The 12,562-nt window shown below is 48.0% G+C and overlaps 1 protein-coding gene across 1 annotated transcript in view; it reads left to right on the top strand.

The window, feature by feature from the left end:
• Positions 1-2,789: 2,789 nt before the first annotated feature.
• HPS4 (Hermansky-Pudlak syndrome 4) overlaps positions 2,790-12,562 on the top strand; it is a 33,050-nt gene continuing 23,277 nt past the window's right edge. The window contains exons 1-3 of the mRNA XM_006869295.1: positions 2,790-2,830; positions 5,084-5,174; positions 9,559-9,702. Coding sequence (XP_006869357.1) covers positions 2,790-2,830; positions 5,084-5,174; positions 9,559-9,702 — 276 coding nt within the window. The remainder of the gene's footprint in view (positions 2,831-5,083; positions 5,175-9,558; positions 9,703-12,562) is intronic.

The raw sequence follows: 12,562 nt of genomic DNA, 5'->3' as shown, positions 1-12,562 counted from the left end.
GGGGAGCGCAGGATCTCTCTCACCTCCCACACCTTGGGTCCCGAACTCCGAACCCCAAGTCCCAGGCTGCCTGGCTGCCCCGGCGGGTGGGTAGTGCCCGGCGGCGCGGAGACACCGAGGGGCGGGGACCCCGGCGGGTGTCCCCTCTTGGCGGGCCCCGCGGCACCCTCGGATGAAGCACTACACTTCCACGGCTTCTGGAGCAGAGGTCAGACGCTTCCTAGAGCCCTCGGGGTCACTTCAGAGCCTCGCGCAGTGGCGCAGTGGGTTAAGCCTTGGGCTACGACTCGGAAAGATCGGCTATTCGAACCCTTTAGTAGCTCCTCGGGAGAAAGATGACACAGTCTGCTCCTATAAAGGTTTTGTTGTGAAATGCCGTCGAATCGGTTCCGACCCATAGCGACCCTGTATCGGGTTTCCAAGGAGCAGCTGGTGAGCTTGAACCACCGACCTTGCAGTTCAAACGACTTTGCAGTCTGACGCATTAGCTCACAGCGCCACAGCCTTTGAAATCCTAGGGAACAATTCGACCCTGCCTTGCCGGTTGCTGTGAGTCGGAATCTACTCTATGGCTGTGGGGTCCTGCTTTGTGGACCCTACCAAGGCCATTTCCAACACTACCCCACTCCCTCTTGACTCCGGGTTGTCAGTGTCACCAGGCTGTCAGACTTAACACACAGACAACAACGCCTACCCCAGGCCTCTTACTGGTCACTGCTAGAACCTATCAGAGAAAAGGGAATGCACCCAGGTAGTAGAAGGCCCTGTTATCTGGGACCCTGAGTAAGGGAGGTGGGCCTGCAGCCACTGTCCTTGGTGCCAGTAGCTGAGATGCCCCTTCCATGTGCACCACAGAATATTGTGAGAATGGCCCCCTTTTAGTTGTGGCGACAGAGGCCTATCCCAAGCTTTCACTGCCATTGAGTCAATTCTGACTCAAGTAACCCTCCTGGACAGGGTAAAGCTGTCCCCGAGGGTTTCCAGGCCTGTCTATCTTTACAGGAGCAAGTAGGGTGGTGGGTGGGTTCCAACTACCAACCTTGCCGTTAGCAGCCCAATACTTAACCCAGTGCAGCAGCAGGGCTCTGTACAGGGCGCTGACCAATGTTGAGCAGGGTTTCTTCTAGGATCTTCTCTCCACCGAAGGAGTCCATATAGTGTGTGTGCTTAGGAAGCTGGCCGAGTGACTGATGAGTGTGTACTCAAGAACCTGTTGCTGGAATGCTTGTCTTAGAAAGGGATGAGAGGGTCATCACAAGGAAGGCCTCCTCAGTGTTTCATGTGTTTCTGGAAGGTGTGAATCAGACCAGTGAGTGGAGGTCACTAGGAGGTCATTTAGGAGGACTCCCTGAGTGACTCAGCGAAGAGGTTGGCAGTTGGAACTCATCCAGAGGTGCTGCAGAAGAATGGTCTGGCGATCTGTTTCCAGAATGTCACAACCTTCAAGTGCTCCTGGGGCACAGTTTGACTCTGCAAGCACGAGGTTGCTGTCAGTTGGAGTTGAGTCATTGGGAGCAGGCTTTTGTTTTTCTCTTGGTTTGGTGTTTGACAGAAGGATGCAGCTAACAGTGATGCACCTCCTGTCTCTAGTGGGAGTAAGGCAGAGACAAAGTCATTTGGGGAGGAGTAGAAAGGACGAGGAGTAGAGTAAATGGTACCAGGGTCCCTTCTGCTCAGAAATGCCATGCATGATACCTCTGTGTCACCTCCCTCAGGTGAGAGTTTAAAAAGCTTCCCAGTAAAGTTCTCTTTGTGTGTGTATGTTTTGCACACTTGCCCAGCAGTGGAATTCTACATGTTCAGGTGACTTTTAGGCTGTCAAAGCACTTAACAACAACAACATGTTCATTGTTAAGTGCCATCGAGTCAGTTCTGACTCATAGTGACCCTGTATAGGGTTTCCAAGGAGCGTCTGGTGAACTTGAACTGCTGACCTTGTGGTTCAAACCCAACATTGTGATCCCGCGCTTTATCCCCCCATGCCACACCAGGACTCCTTTGTGTTAGTAACAGTGCACAGACTGAGCTTCCCAGGAACCTGATGTAGCTGTCCTTAGCATGCAGAGCTTTTCTTACCAGGTATGCAGTTTGACCCTCTGGGAGACCCAGGATGTGTTCATTTCACCATAATGCTTCAAGAAACTAAAGGATTGAACTTGAAAATTCTCTCGTGCCCTGTCTTTATTTTGAAACACAACCTTCAACTGTGCAGAGTGCCCTTTTTAAGTCTCCCATTTGCTTCACCCCACTGGGTCACATGCTTTCCTGTGGGTTGATGAAAGACTCTATCCCTTGTGTAAATCTATCCCTTGTGTTCATTCTAGGGCCAAGGCACTGCTGTTTGAAGTTGAAGCTTCAAACTTGTCAAAGAAATGCCAGAATGGCTCTGAAGAACAGGACACGTGAGAAATCCCTTGTGGACCCGGCCTTCAGTCTACATCTGCCGGTTTGAGCCTTCCCGGAGACTTGTTTCCACAGGAGCTGATTCTGCTGCAAAAAGCCTCTCTCGCTAACAGAACCAGCCTGGGGGGTCGACTTCTGTGGGGGGATTCTCTTGCTTTATTCTCTCTCTCCGGGTTCCCAGAGGCACAGCCATCTTCACGAGATTCAAGGGGGCCTACAAAGAAGAAATGCCACACGTTCATATTGAGGGAAAACTAAAGGAGTGACAGCTTTGAGTGGAAACACTTAACCCTACCCCGTCATGATTCCCTGGCCTGGGCGCATGGCAGAAAAGTGATCCCGGAAAAGGAACCCAGAGGAAGAGGATGAGGACGGCTGGAAAGTAAATGGCTGCCTCCACCTCCACAGAGACGAAGTCAGCCTCCTGGTGAGTCCGAAAGCTAGTCACGGGTTCATACTTGCCAGGCTGCCTGATGAGACTGTTGGGTTGACTATCTTGATTTTAGGCAGAAAAAAGCAATGTCATATTCCTCAGAGTAAGCCAAATGAAGTTCCTCAGTCATTTCTTTCCCAAACTCTCCAGTCTTGCAGGGTCTCCTGTTAAATTGTAGAAAGGAGATCCCTGGTCATATCTGTGTGTCGGTCAGCTGGCTCCGGTAGTAACACAGGTACGGGAACCTTCACTTTTGAGTGATGGTTGCAGTTCAGAATGACACCAAAGATGTTCTGCTTATCTGGCTCTTGAGGGTGTCCCACCATGTCTGTCTGGACCTCAGCTCCCTTCTCAAGCCCACGTGGATTCATTCTTGCTAACTCAGTTCATGAACTGGAGAGATGGAACTGAAAGGCATGGTTTCAGTTGTAACCAGACAAGGTACTGTGTCTGGTCAAATGGGGAAGTCAGAAGACGCAGAGAGGCCGGCCGGGTTTCCTTTAGTATTCCTGTGAGAGCGGGGGTAGTGGTGGAGGCTTTCCCTCATTGGAAGCTTTCTGGTGGCTACAGTCCTAACAGGTTCCAATGGAGTTTCCACACTAAGGTAGATTAGGAAGAAAGGCCTGGTAGGCTATTTCCAGTCAGCCAGTGAAAACCCTGTGGACCACAGTGGTCAGAGAATGTGGGGGCTGCTGCAGGCTCTGAGTTGGGTTTGGTGGAATGGTCTGGACTTGTCCTGTAGGCAGGCGCACATCTGGCCCTTGACCTCGGAAAGCAGAGTTGGTGCTTGACACCAGGAAGATGGGGTGGGGGCCAGAGGGGATAGCCTAGGAGAGAGTGTGGATTGAGGGAGAAGAGAGCAGGAACAAAATGGTCACCATTTTTTTCCATTATAAAACCCCAAACTCACTGCTGTCGACTCGAGTCCGACTCATAGTGACCCTGGATAGGGCTTCCCAGGCTGTAAAGCTTTACAGGAGCAGGAAGCCTCATCTTTGACCTTGCCATTAGCTGTCCAGTGTGTATCCTACAGCACTACATCAGGGCTTTGTGTGTGTGTATGTCTCTATATAAATATACGTATGTATGTGTGTGTATACGTATGTGTGTATGTGTGTGTGTGTATATATATATATATATATATATAGAGAGAGAGAGAGAGAGAGAGAGAGAGAGAGAGAGAGAGAGAAAATATATATGGTCCAGCCTGGGCAGTGATGCCATCATGCATGGGCTTTCCATGAGTTGGGGGTTGACTGGATGGCAGTTATCAACAATAGATCAAAAAAGTCCTTAGGGAAGACTAGTGGGTTATGGGAATTGAGACTCTTCAGTGAAGTGGATGTTGGTATGGTTGTGGTGGGAGCTGGGTTTGAGAACACAGGAAGGACTGGTGAGATTTCGGTAGAAAGGAAGCAGTGTTCGGTGTTTCTCTGCTAATTCCACCCCCAGGACATTGAGCTGGTTCCCACTCCTAGCGACCCTATAGGACAGAGTAGAGCTGCTCCACAGGGAAGCAGACAGTTTCTGCTTTCTCACAGCAGCTGGTGAACTTGAACCACTGTCTTTGTGGTCAACACCTCACACGTAACCATTAACTGTCATGTTGTTGTTGAGTGCTGTTGACTCATAGCAACCCTGTACAGGGTTTCCAAGGAGTGGCTGGTGAGTTTGAACTGCCGACCTTGTGGTTTAAACCAACCTTGCAGTCCAGCACTTTATCCCACAGCACGACACCATTAGCTGGCCCTTGTTTCCCCCTCTTTGCAGGTTCACGACCGTGAATGGTTAGTTTATTCATGTGCCTTTTGTCACTGTGACCTCGAGGCTCCACATACAGCCCAGTGCAGGAATTCTTGGTGAAGGCTACAAGCCTTTCTCAAGATCATCCTACTGAGTATATGCACCCCTAACTTGGTTTGTTATCAGAGCCTTACAGAACAGCTGGCCAAATGACATTGCTATATATAGTTAAGGTTCAGTGTTTCAAAGATTAGCTGTCACTGTGGGTACTTGTTCATCTTCTTGGGTCAGACGGTCTGTAGGCTGGCTGTGGGCAGCTTCGCAGCCTGCCTCTGATGCACTGTGCTCACAGGATGGTTTTATCCGGGTACTCTCTCTGGAGACACCCAGAAAGCTGCTCAAACCCTCGTGCGCCCTCCTGGGGCTGGGAAATAGGAAGCTATGCTTTAAGATGCCACTGTTGTCACAAGAAAGGAAACATGGTCAATTGTGTTCTCTTGCCAGGTGGAATTATTTCTTCCTTTACGATGGCTCAAAGGTAAAGGAAGAAGGAGACCCAACAAGAGCTGGGATTTGCTACTTTTATCCGGCTCAGGTAAGGCGCAGAGCATCCCATCACAGGATGACCTCTCAAAAGTATAGTTTAGCTTGGGACGGTTTTATTTGCTGAATCCGGCCATTTGACATGCCATCTGTCTTAGTCTTTGTGGTTTGATTTTTAGTCTTAAAGGTCCTAGGTGGCTCGGGACTGCCATCTTCTCTAGCTGTCTTGTCCCCTCATGGTTTTGGTGTTTGCCTCCCCTACCTCCACTGTTTTGCACAGCATGTTTTGTTTTTAAAAAAACTTTTCTCCAAATGTATTTGACCCTGGCTTTAAAAAATCCGTGAGAAAATTCCACGATCTTTTAACTCCATGTGCCAGCGAACGTTTTGAAGCTCCCTTGTTAGAGATGGAGCAGAGACTGTGATGGACCCCCACATGCCCCTCACTACCTTCCACAACTACCAACGCTTTGCTGATTTTATCTGAGCCATGCTTTTAATCCAGAGGGCTTCAGGGAAACCACAGACATTGTTTCATTCACAAGGGTGAAGAAGCCTCAAGGTCAGCAGCCCCGCTGATTCCTATGAGGCGGCCGTTTGGACATGCCTACCCTCCCACCTCTTTACCCATTCTGACACAGCCATCCCTCCCACACTCTCTACTTCTCTGCCAGGTTTGATAATTCGTTACAGTGGCCATGTAGAACTCACTGACAGTATTCATGATTGTGGGGTTTATTAGGGAAGTGGTGGTGGCTGTGTGCTGTGGAGTTGGTTCTGACTCATAGCAACCAACTCATAGGGTTTCTGAGGCTTACAGGAGCAGAAAACCTCATCTTTCTCCTGCAGTGACTGGTGGGTTTGAACTGTTGACCTTGCAGTTTGCAGCCCAACTACTAGACCTCCTTTTACTAGGGGAGCAGTGGTGGTGGCTGTGTGCTGTGGAGTTGGTTCCCACTCATGGTGACCCTGAATAGGGTTTCCGAGGCTGTAAAGCTTTATAGGAGCAGGCAGCCTCATCATTCTCCTGTGGAACCGCTGGTAGTTTAGAATTGCTGACCTTGAGGTTAGCAGCCAGACTCGTAGCCACTTTGTTGTTGTTAAGTACCATCGAGTCAGTACAACAGAACGGAACACTGCCCGGTCCTGGGCCAACCTTACAATTGTTGCCACACTTGAGCCCATTGATGCTGCTACTTTGCCAATCCATCTCACTGGGGGGTCTTCCTCTTTTTCTCTGACCCTCCACCTTACCAAACATGATATCTTTCTCCAGTGACTGGTCCCTCCTGACAATATGTCCGAAATATGAGAGACAAAGTTTGGCCATCCTGGCCTCCAAGGAGCATTCTGGCTGTACTTCTTCCAAAACAGATCTATTGGTTCTTTTGGCAGTCCATGGCATTTTCAATATTCTCCAACACCATGACTCAAAAGCATCAATTCTTCTAGGGTCTTCCTTATTTACTGTCCAGCTTTCGCATGCATATGAGATTATTGAAAATACCATGGCTTGGGTCAGGCGCACCTTAGTCCTCAAGCTGATGTCTTTGCTCTTCAGCATTTTAAAAAGGTCTCATGCAGCAGATTTGCCTAATGCAATACATCATTTGATTTCTTGACTTCCATGAGTGTTGATAGTTGATCCAAGAAGAATGAAGCCCTTGACAACTTCATTCTTTTCTTCGTTGATAAGAATGTTATTTATTGGTCCAGTGGTGAGGATTTTTGTTTTCTTTACATTGAGATGTAATCCATACTGAAGGCTGGGCTCTTTGATCTTCATCAGTAAATGTTTTAAGTCATCTTCACTTTCAGCAAGCAAGGTTGTATCATCTGCATATCACAGGTTGTTAATGAGTCTTCATCCAATCCTGATGCCACGTTTTTCTTCAAATAACCCAGCTTCTTGGATTTTTGCTCAGCATACAGGTTGAATAATTATGGTGAAAGAATACAACCCTATCGCACACCTTTCTTAATTTTAATCCATTCAGTGTTCCCATGTTCTGTTTGAACAGCTGCCTCTTGGTCGTAACCACTTACCGGGTTCCAAATCAGGATCAGGAACACTCAGGATCTAGTTCTTTGATGAGGACAACCTCTTTCCAGCCCTGCCTGAAGACAGGTCTCTCCTGGACCCTTGGCCTTTCAGCCTGACCCTGCTTGGACAAGTGTTGTAAAGCTCTTCTGCCCTGCCAATAAGTGTCCAGCGGCATCCCACTCCACCGGCAAGCCTTGACCCGAAGGCACTCAGCTCTAGCTCTGAGGGTGGACAAGCCTAGCTCCACCAAGTGCCTGGAGATGCCCTGCTTGCCAATGAGCCTCTTGCCTGAAGGGATTCTGCTTTCTCTCCAGGGGCCAGGAAGTCCACTGTGTTGTCTTATGCTGGTTTCTTACTTCTGCTGCCTCCATTTCTCTTCCACGATTTCTTGCCATCTTGAGTCTCCATTGTTACAGCTCTCTGTCTCCTGGGTCTAGGAGCTTCCCAGCACAGAGACCCCCGTGTCTGAAGGACACGCTCCATTCCTGTTTCTTCCTCTTGCTAGTAGCCAGGACCCCCTTCTTCTGCTTTCTTCTCTCTCCATTTGTCTCTTGTAAGAGAGAAGGGTGTGGCTTCAGTGAGGAAGGGGAGGCTGTGGCCTAGATAAGTGTGAAGACTTGAGGCAAACTCACTAGCAGTCCTGCCTCATTAGCATACAGACAATGCATTCCAAAACAGGACCCTAACCACTGGTTCAGGGGCAAGGCTTGACAAAACACTCTAGAGTGGAGGACTAAAAGGCAAAGGGCCATATTAGAGATTCCATTGCACCTCACAGGGTGTGCTTCCAGAGACAGCTCTGTGGTCTAAGGACTTGTTTTGAGCCTTATCACACCCGACAAAAGTAACAATAATTTGTGATAATGACTCCTTAATGTCATGTGATACCCAGTCCACATTAAAATTTCACCTTGTGGCACTTAGAATTGTTTTCTCCCTTCCTTCCTCCTTCCTTTCCTTTTGGTTTTCACACCCCCACCCCACCTCCTACCCCTGCCCATCACTTTCTCTCACTCAATCAAAACCCTGACAACACCCGTAGAATCCACTTGGCGGTTTTGTGTTTGAAGGTCCCGTATTTTCTAACATGCCTCACCCACCCACGCTTCCCCAGTATGTCATTGGATCCTTAATCAGAGCAGGCCTCTGAGCAGTGGACTATCAGAAAACCTTCATTCTGGACTCATGGCAAATACTCGTGGTATTTTCTGGTGTAGCACTGTAGGATAAGCACTGGATTGCTAACTGCAAAGTCAGTGGTTCAAATCCACCAACCGCTTCTCGGAAATCCTCTACAGGGTCACTCGGAGTTGAAATTGACTTGATGGCAGTGAGTTTGGTTTGGGTGTCTGCTGGGTAAGGAACCTTGGTGGTGCAGTAGGTTGATTGTTGGGATGCTAACCTCAAGGCTGGTGGTTTGAACCCAGCAGCCCCTCTGCAGGAGAAAAATGAGGCCATCTGCACCCATAGGGATTGACAGCTTTGGAAACACTGAGCAGGTCTACTCTGTCCTCTAGAGTCATTGTAAGTTAAATTGCCTTGACAGCAGTGGGTTCGGTTTGGTTTTGCTTTATCTACTAGCTTCCTTTAAACTTGTCACAAAAATCTAGAGCCTTGTTCAGTTTTTTTAGGCAAAACTTCTCCATCAGGTGATGTACATGTTCTGTTGGTTACTGTGTCTGGCTGTCTCACGTTTTGACCCCTGTAGATTCTCACTCTGTGTGCTGATGTGCCTACTGGAGAGTTGGCTGCTTTGGTCTCTCTGGAGAGGATGCCCATAGGGTGCAGGCCTGTGCCTGTGTCTCGGTGCTCAGTCACCTATGTGCCGTTGTGTGTGTCGCATAACGGGCCAGCCCTCTAGGGCAGGGCTTCTCGGCAAGCCTTTTTTCTAAAGGGGATTGATTGTAAGGTAAATATGTCAGACTTTGTAACCACTTAAGATCTCTATCACATGATTCCTCTTTTTTGTTCTGTTTTTCTTTACAACTGTTTAAAAATGTAAGAGACCATTCTTAGAGCATAAAAAACCCAAAACCAAACCCACTGCCAGCAACTTGATTCCAACTCATAGCATCCCTCTGAGCCTGGTTGTTGTTGTTAAGTGCCTTTCTGACTTGTAGCGATCCTGTATAGGATTTCCAAGGAGCGGCTGGTGAGTTTGAACTGCTGACATTGCAGTTCAAACCAACTATCCAACACACTAAGGGTTAGAATTGCTCAGTAGGGTTTTGAGATTACATCTTTATAGAAGCAGACTGCTTCATTCTCCCATGGTAGGTTTGAACCTCTGACCTTTTGGTTAACACCCTGATGCTTAATACTCTGCTACAGTAGCTGCCAGTCCCTGTTCTAAGAATCAACTTCTTGTGTGGCGTTTGCTTCTCCCCCGTAGACCCTGCTTGACCAACAGGAGTTGCTTTGTGGACAGATCGCTGGCATTGTCCACTGCGTCTCTGATGTGTCTGGCGCTCCTCTCTCTCTCGTCCGCCTACGGAAACTGAAGTTTGCCATAAAGGTCGACGGAGATTTCCTCTGGGTAAGTCCCATTACCGCGGGCTCTGTACAGCTGTCACCTCAAGGTTGTGTGCGTTTGAAAGTGTCAGCGATTCACCTCACCCATGTCCGTTTTCTGCAGACGTGTTCGCAAAACATTTCTAGTATCTCTAGGATGGCTCAGTTTGCCTTCCTTTCTGAAAACCTACACCAGCCTGTGGAAATTCTGTATCACCTCTCCTGCAACTTCTTTATGCTGTATGTCCGTCTCTCATAGGAGCCTTGGTGGCACAGTGGGGTAAGTGCTGGGCTATAGTCACAAGGTCAGTGGTTTGAACTCAGCAGCCAGTCCACAGGAGAACGATGAGGCAGTCTGCTCCCATAAAGCTGTAGAGTCTCAGAAACCCTGCCCTGCCCTATGGGATCTCTAGGAGTCGGCATCAACTCAGAGGCAGTGGGTATGGGTCTTGGTACTTCTCTGTATCTGATACACTGGGTAAGACAGTGATCCATACGAGTCTCTGTTAAGTTTCAAAGATTCTACTAAAAAAAAAAAAAAGAATGTCAAGTGTCCATCAGCAGACTAGATCAGCAGAATGTGGCCTGCCCCTACAATGGGATGTCACTTAGCCATAAAGAGACAGGAAGCTCTGATGCATGCTGCATCATGCAGCTTGAAGTGAGCCTGACACAGAAGGACACATGCTGTGTTGGGTCACTTCCATGTAACTCCTAGGGAAGGCAGTCCAGAGAGACCAACGGTGGCCATTGGTGGCCAGAGGCGGGTTGTGGTGGAGAGGGGCACGGCGATGAAAACATTTGGACCCAGGTAGTGGTGACCATTACACTCACTGTGGAGCTGGAATTTGAACATTCGCAAATGGTTGAAATGGAAAATGTTTTGTTACATGTGTTTCACAACAATAAAAACTACAACCAGAGAGTCCAAAGTCCTATTTCCCATGCTTACCCCACATCCCTAAACCCACTGTTGGCATCGAGTCCTTTCTGATTCCTAGCGACTCGCTAGGACAGAATAGAAGTGCTCTATGGGGTTTCCCAGACTGTCTGTCTTAAAAGGGCAGGCAGCCCCAGCTTTGTCCTGTGGAGTGGTTAGTGGGTTTGAGCCGCCAGCCTTACAGTTAGCAGCCCAGTGCTTACCCGACTAGGCCACCAGGGTTTTTTACTCCGATGCTTACACTTACTTCTTTTTCCTTGTCTTTACTTGAAAGGTCCCTGAGTGACATAAATGATTTGCACTTGGCTACTGGCTGCTGGTGTCCTGCCCAGTGGCACACCAGAAGGAAAGCCTGGGGACCAGCCTCCATCAGAGCACAGCCATTGGAGCCCTGTCCACTCTGACACACATGGGGTCACTGTGAGGCAGAACTGGCTTGATGGCTCGGGGCTAGTCCTTGAAGCCTTCCAGAGATAAAGGGATGCTCATGTGTGGGGTAGTGCAGTCAACACTCTAGTTGCTTGTTTTCCAGCATGAAAATTTTCTAACATGTAGGTGAGCAATTTGACAGTAAATACTTCTCAAGTCTACGATTCACATTGTTTTCATTTTCCCTCACATACCCATCTCCCCCACTGGCGCTGCCAGTCCTTGTACGTCCACGGTGGGTGTGGCGTGTGGTATCTCCCTGTGGGTTTCCTGTGCATGCCCCTGATGACTAATGCTAACTGAAACTTTCATGTGGTCAATGTCCATTTGTAGAACTTCCTTTGTGAAGTGTGTATTCAAAGCTTTGGTCCATTAAAAAAAAAATTATTTCCAATTGAGTTGTCAGAGTTCTTTATATGAGGGCGAGCCAACAAGGATTGCTCCTGGGGTTCCAGTTCCTACATGCAGGGGTTTATTTACTGATGAGGATCAAAGAGCACAGCCTTCAGTATGGATTGCATCTCAATGTCAAGAAAACAAAAATCCTCACCACTGGACCAATAAACAACATTATCATCTCAGCGGTTGTGTTTTTTCACCATACTTATTCAATCTGTATGCTGAGCAAATAATCTGAAAAGCTGAGTTATATGAAGAAAAACGTGACATCGGGATTGGAAGAAGACTCATTAACAACCCATGATATGCAGATGATACAACCTTGCTTGCTGAAGGTGAAGAGGACTTAAAATATTTACTGATGAAGATCAAAGACCACAGCCTTAGGTATGGATTGCATTTCAATGTAAAGAAAACAAAACTCCTCACCACTGGACCAATAAACAGCAATCTTATCATGGGAGAAAAGATTGAAGTTGTCAAGGACTTCATTTTTCTTGGATCAACCATCAACACTGACAGAAGCAGCAGTCAAGAAATCAAACACCGTATTGCATTAGGCAAATCTGCTGCACAAGACCTTTTTAAAGTGTTGAAGAGCAAAGATGTCAGCTTGAGGACTAAGGTGTGCCTGACCCAAGCTGTGGTATTTTCAGTAACCTCATATGCATGTGAAAGTTGGATAGCGAATAAGGAAGACTGTAGAAGAATTGATGAATTGAGTTATGGTGTTGGAGGAGAATATTGAAAGTACCATGGGCTATCAAAAGAACAAACAGGTCTGTGTTGAAAGAAGTGCAGCCAAAATGCTCCTTTGAAGCCAGGATGGCCCGACTTCATCTCTCATACTTTGGACATATTGTCAGGAGGGACCTGTCATTGGAAAAGGATATCATGTTTGGTAGGGTGGAGGATCAGAGAAAAAGAGGAAGACCCCTAGCGAGGTGGATTGACAAAGAGGCAGCATCAATGGGCTCAAGTGTGGCAACAGTAGTGATATTGGCTCAGAACCAGGCAGTGTTTCGTTCTGTTGTACATAGGGTCGCTGTTAGTGCGTACCTACTCAATGGCACCTAACAACAACAAATAGTGAAGGAGTCCTGCTCTTGTGGTGGAT

The sequence above is a fragment of the Chrysochloris asiatica genome, unplaced genomic scaffold, assembly GCF_000296735.1.
Source record: "Chrysochloris asiatica unplaced genomic scaffold, ChrAsi1.0 scaffold00128, whole genome shotgun sequence".
In the NCBI taxonomy this organism is placed as follows: domain Eukaryota; kingdom Metazoa; phylum Chordata; class Mammalia; order Afrosoricida; family Chrysochloridae; genus Chrysochloris; species Chrysochloris asiatica.
The sequence above is the reverse complement of the archived record's forward strand: the minus strand, read 5'-3'. Positions and strand labels throughout refer to the sequence as shown.